The 4,876-nt window shown below is 44.0% G+C and overlaps 1 protein-coding gene across 1 annotated transcript; it reads right to left on the bottom strand.

The window, feature by feature from the left end:
* Positions 1–793: 793 nt before the first annotated feature.
* On the bottom strand, positions 794–3,503 carry pou3f3b (POU class 3 homeobox 3b). The gene is made up of 2 exons (XM_062996816.1): positions 2,096–3,503; positions 794–1,771 (listed from the first exon to the last, which is right to left on the bottom strand). The coding sequence occupies exons 1-2, from the start codon at positions 3,401–3,403 to the stop codon at positions 1,655–1,657; spliced, it is 1,425 nt and encodes a 474-aa protein (XP_062852886.1). The 5' UTR covers positions 3,404–3,503; the 3' UTR covers positions 794–1,654.
* Positions 3,504–4,876: the final 1,373 nt, after the last annotated feature.

The raw sequence follows: 4,876 nt of genomic DNA on the forward strand, positions 1-4,876 counted from the left end.
AGTGCATTTAACCATACAGCTACTGCATCAACTAAACCTATCAAATGTAAATGTTCAATTTGAATGTAACAGATCTTGTTGCATGTATCTGTGCGTTCACATCTGTCCCCAAAAACCCAGAAATTATAATTCAGTTTGCAAAACAAAAGCTCACACTACAAGCTAAGCAGCTGTAAACACTCCACCTCGGACAAGCCGTCAACTTCTGCCCCATGGGATTTTCATTCAGGTTTAAAGAATAGCCACTGCTGCTGCTCCACAACATGGCGCAAAGCAGAACAGCACAGAGAGACAGAAAAAAACACTACTAATGTCGCTTGTGTTAATGGAGAAAAAATGGTAAATATTTAATTTATTGTGAAGAAGAGCGTATAGCTCTTGGGGTGCAACAGTAATGTCAATTTGTTATTATTATATTGTATTTATTTAAATTAAGTACATCATTTCCAATTGTAAACACATTACATCAGCATATTTATTGTTAAAAGTAAACTAAAATAAACTATTGTGTTGATGTGATATGTTTTGTTTATGTAAAACTGTACGTATTTTAATCATGTACAATTAAAGCAACGTTTTTATATTTTTTTTGCTAAAATTAGGCTTTTATAAAAAAATAAATATTTTAAATTCCTAAATATTGGTTGAACGGCAATTCTAAAAAACACAGCATTACCTTAGTTTATATTCTTAGCATATTTTAAACTACCAAAAAACAATTACACCAAAATATAATCTGTACACAAAGATGAAAAACCTGCAAGTTTAGGCAAAACACACAATCAGCTTTTTGTTCATTCTAAGAAATTTATTGTTCTCAATCATCTCGTACGGAATCACTAATGAAATTAAATTACAATCAAATCATCACATCAAAATACCCTTTGTTGCCTACTGCCAAAGTCAGTTCGTTTTGATTTGTGCTTATTCAAAAAATATACAAAATTAAACGAAACAAATTAGATCGACAACAAAAATTAGGAGAGGGAACATGAACATTTTACACAATTCTGCAAGGGGGAGAAATAAATTACTGTTTGGAATATTTTATATGTATCCCGAATAAAATATTAAATCAAAGCATTTGGATGAAAATATAAAGTAAATAATTCCGATCAACATCTGATAGGGAATCTATATATTGCCGGCTTTACATAGTCACGTTTAATAAAACCTACCAAAGAATACTGCTTGGAAATGGCAGCATGAAGAACATCCACAGCTCCCGCAGAGGATTTTAAATAAGTGCAGCTGAGAAAGCCTCAAGTCTTTTTTCCAATGTCCAAAAATCCGTGTGACGTTTAGTCCTTAGCATAAAAACGTTCACAAAATATTTGATCTTAGAGATCTCAAAAATGTCGTTGTGTTTACTGGAAGGCAAGGGAAAATCCCATTGTGTGTTGTGTTTTTGTAGGGAAAATCATATATACCGTGCAGTCTGTCTTCTCTCAAAAAAAAGTCGGAAGCGTCGTGGATGCTTTATGCTTTCTCTTCTGTGCTGGCGAATGTCATTCCTTTTTGAAGGGTTTAACGTCCAATACATGCAATGCCTGCTTTTGGTTCCATTTCAAAAACACAAGTGTTTAGGGGATAGTGGGTAAGGAGGGACAGGGGGGCAAATTCATTTTCAATTCATTTCCAAGTTTTGTTGATGTCAATGCGCCAAAATTACCTGGTGGAATGAACGTGTGGTTGGTGTCACCCTCTGGTCGCCCGGCTCGCTCGGCCCGTTTAAACTTGCGTCTTTTAAGTAATCTACTAAAAAATGTCCCTGAAAGAAAAAAAGCAGACAACCTTTAAGGATAAAGACATTACGGGCCTGGAAGAAAGTTAAAAGCGGGGCGATATTTAGGGGAACAAAAAGGAAGAATGTTTTCTTTTTTTGTGTGTTCTGGTTATGGTGAAAATATAACATATATGCAGTCATTTCTACTTCCCTCACAATCACAGTATCAAAATGTCTATCTCGATGATAGTCAGATTAGGTATATAGCCTATAAAATATTCTTAGTCTTTTTTTTTTTTAATGCTTGCTCTACGTCTCACTGAACATTCGTTTGCAGTCCATAGAGGGGGGCGGTGTGTCTGCACTCACATTGCCGACTTGCGAGTACACATCGTCCGGCGTTGGTGGCACCCCGGGCGGCGTCATTCGCTTCTCCTTCTGCCTGCGGTTGCAGAACCAGACACGCACCACTTCCTTCTCCAGCTGTAGGGTGTCTGCCAGGCTGGTGATCTCCTGCGCTGACGGTTTGGGGCACTTGAGGAAGTGGCTCTCCAAAGCGCCCTTGACGCTCACCTCGATACTGGTGCGCTTCTTGCGCTTGCGGCCCTGCGCGGCGATCTTGTCGATGCTGGTTGGACTGCCCGTGCTCGAATCAGCCTCCTCAAGCCACTTGTTCAGTAACGGCTTGAGCTTGCACATGTTTTTAAAGCTGAGTTGCAGTGCTTCAAAGCGGCATATGGTCGTCTGAGAGAAGACATTGCCGTAAAGTGTCCCGAGAGCGAGGCCCACGTCGGCCTGCGTAAAGCCGAGTTTGATGCGCCGCTGCTTGAATTGCTTGGCGAAGTGCTCCAGGTCGTCCGAGGTCGGCGTGTCCTCGTCCGAGTGTGCTTCGTGGTTGTTGGTGCCGTGGTGGCTTTGTTGCTGGTGGTGGTGCTGATGTTGATGCTGCTGGTGGTGGTGGTGATGGTGATGCTGATGGTGGTGATGATGAGGGTGCGCACCGTGCGCGCCATGCTCCAGTTCTGGCGTGCCACCTCTCACCAGACCCGGGTGCACCAGGCTTTGGCCGCCACTCAGCATTCCGTTCACCGTGAAGCCACCCGGTTGCGAGTAGATGAGCGATTGCTGCTGCTGTTGTTGCTGCTGCTGCTGCTGCTGGCTTGCGCTAATGGCGGAGATGTGCGCGGCAGCCGCGGCGCCGCCCCATGGAGCAGAGTGCGCCTGGTGGGCACCTAGATGCCGGTGGTGCAGCGCGCTGGAGGTATGCAAGTCCTCTCTTGTCGTGCTGCTCTTGACGTCTTGTTGCTGCTGTTGTTGAGACTGCTGCTGCGGACTGGCGGCCATGCCAACCGGACTGGTGGACCAAGGGGACGCGGCCTCGGCGGCTGCCACGGCGGCTGCGGCGGCTGCCGCGGCTGCGTGCGGCAGCGACGTCTCCCACTGGTGTGCGTGGCTCAGCATGTGGCCGCCGTTACTCGCGGCCGCCATGGCACCCTGCATGAAGTCACTCTGCACCATTTTCACCGCCGACTCGCCTCGAAAGCCACCGGAGGACACCGAGGTCACAACACCACCGCCCGGCTGCATGCCCGCGCCTCCGGAGTCCGAGTGCACGATGGAGCCGGACGATAATATACTACTGCTGGGTAGGTAGGGATTGGAAGCCGCCGTGGCCATTCCGCCAATCTTATCAACGACTGTTGATTAAGCCCCCCTCCCTTTTCTTTTTTTTTCTTGAAGAAACTTTCTCTCTCACTCTGGATTTGTTTCAGCCAAACTGTTTCTCATGAATTATGCAAACATTAAAAGGCTTAGTTTTGGGAGCAACACCATCGAAGTGAGAATAAACAATAGCCAGAACTCAACAAAAACTCAACAAAACTCAACAATGCGATGCAAATTTTCATTCGTTACAAACATAATAGTTCAAACAATAATTCCTATTGTTACGTCAAAGTCCAAAAGCACAGTGAAGTCATGAAGTCTTTTGTGCGCTTTTCAAAAATAAAAAAATATCCAAAAAAGCATCACTGAAGGAGAAAGAACTTTGCCTCTTGAATAAAACTTCTGCCGGTGTAACACGTTGATATTTTGTCCTTAAATACAGTCCGAATGGATGCACCGTTAACGATGGAAATATTAACCGTGGTTCTCCTTTGCTCCTTTTGTCTCTGGACGAAGAGATTTCTTGCTCTGGTTCTTTTTTTCTTTTCTTTTGCAGATTCTTTTTTGCTGTGGCGTCTCGCGTCTTTGTTCTGTTTTGATGTGTTTAAACCTGCCAAGCCGCTCCAGCTGAAGTACAATCCACTATTACAGTGCGAGGCGACGTCGCCAACCTTTCTCCTCATTCGCTTGCTCTCTCTCTCTCTCTCTCTCTCTCTCTCTCTCTCTCTCTCTCTCTCTCTCTCTCTCTCTCTCTCTCAGCTCTGTCCCTCCCTCAGCGCTTGAGGACACGCGACTGTTTACCCTGTGCCGTGCGCGTCCTCCGCGTCCCCCCTTTCCAAAATACGAGGAAGTCGAGCGCATGCTTCCTCGCGATTGGACCGCAGTTGCATGATTGACAGGTCTGGAAAAAGCCCGCTTCGGGCGCGTAAAGTAACCCCCCCTTCCGGCGATTGCAATTGGCGTTTGAATTTTGAATTCGAATAAATAAATAAATAAATCAAGATGCACAAAGCGAGTGCTTTAAAAATAGGAAAATAACAGCTATAGGCATCCAATAGCCTAAATAAGCCCGTTTGGCTGTCATTTTGGCGCATCGTCCATAGATGTACTGGATCGATCCTCAAGGGATCGATACCAGACCGTGGTGGTCTACCAAGAATATTTCATAGCATAGTGCAATAGAAAACAGCAATGTAAAACATAACAGTTCAATGCGCGCTGGAAATCGAACACACCGCATTGATATACGGCTGCACTGAATGGATCTGATCAACACAACCCTCTTTAGGATTTCTTACTTTGCCAAAATTGTGCTGTATTTTATTTAGGTAAAATGATGTGTAATTGAACATAGAGTTTAAAGTAAAACTCTTTGGTATTTTAGGTTTTCTTACACCAATAAAGAGTGATTTATTTGTGGACATTTATTTATTAGAATTTTAACGTCATGTTTTACACTTTGGTTACATTCATGACAGGAACATT

This window comes from Trichomycterus rosablanca, chromosome 6 (genome assembly GCF_030014385.1).
Source record: "Trichomycterus rosablanca isolate fTriRos1 chromosome 6, fTriRos1.hap1, whole genome shotgun sequence".
Classification (NCBI taxonomy): Eukaryota; Metazoa; Chordata; class Actinopteri; order Siluriformes; family Trichomycteridae; genus Trichomycterus; species Trichomycterus rosablanca.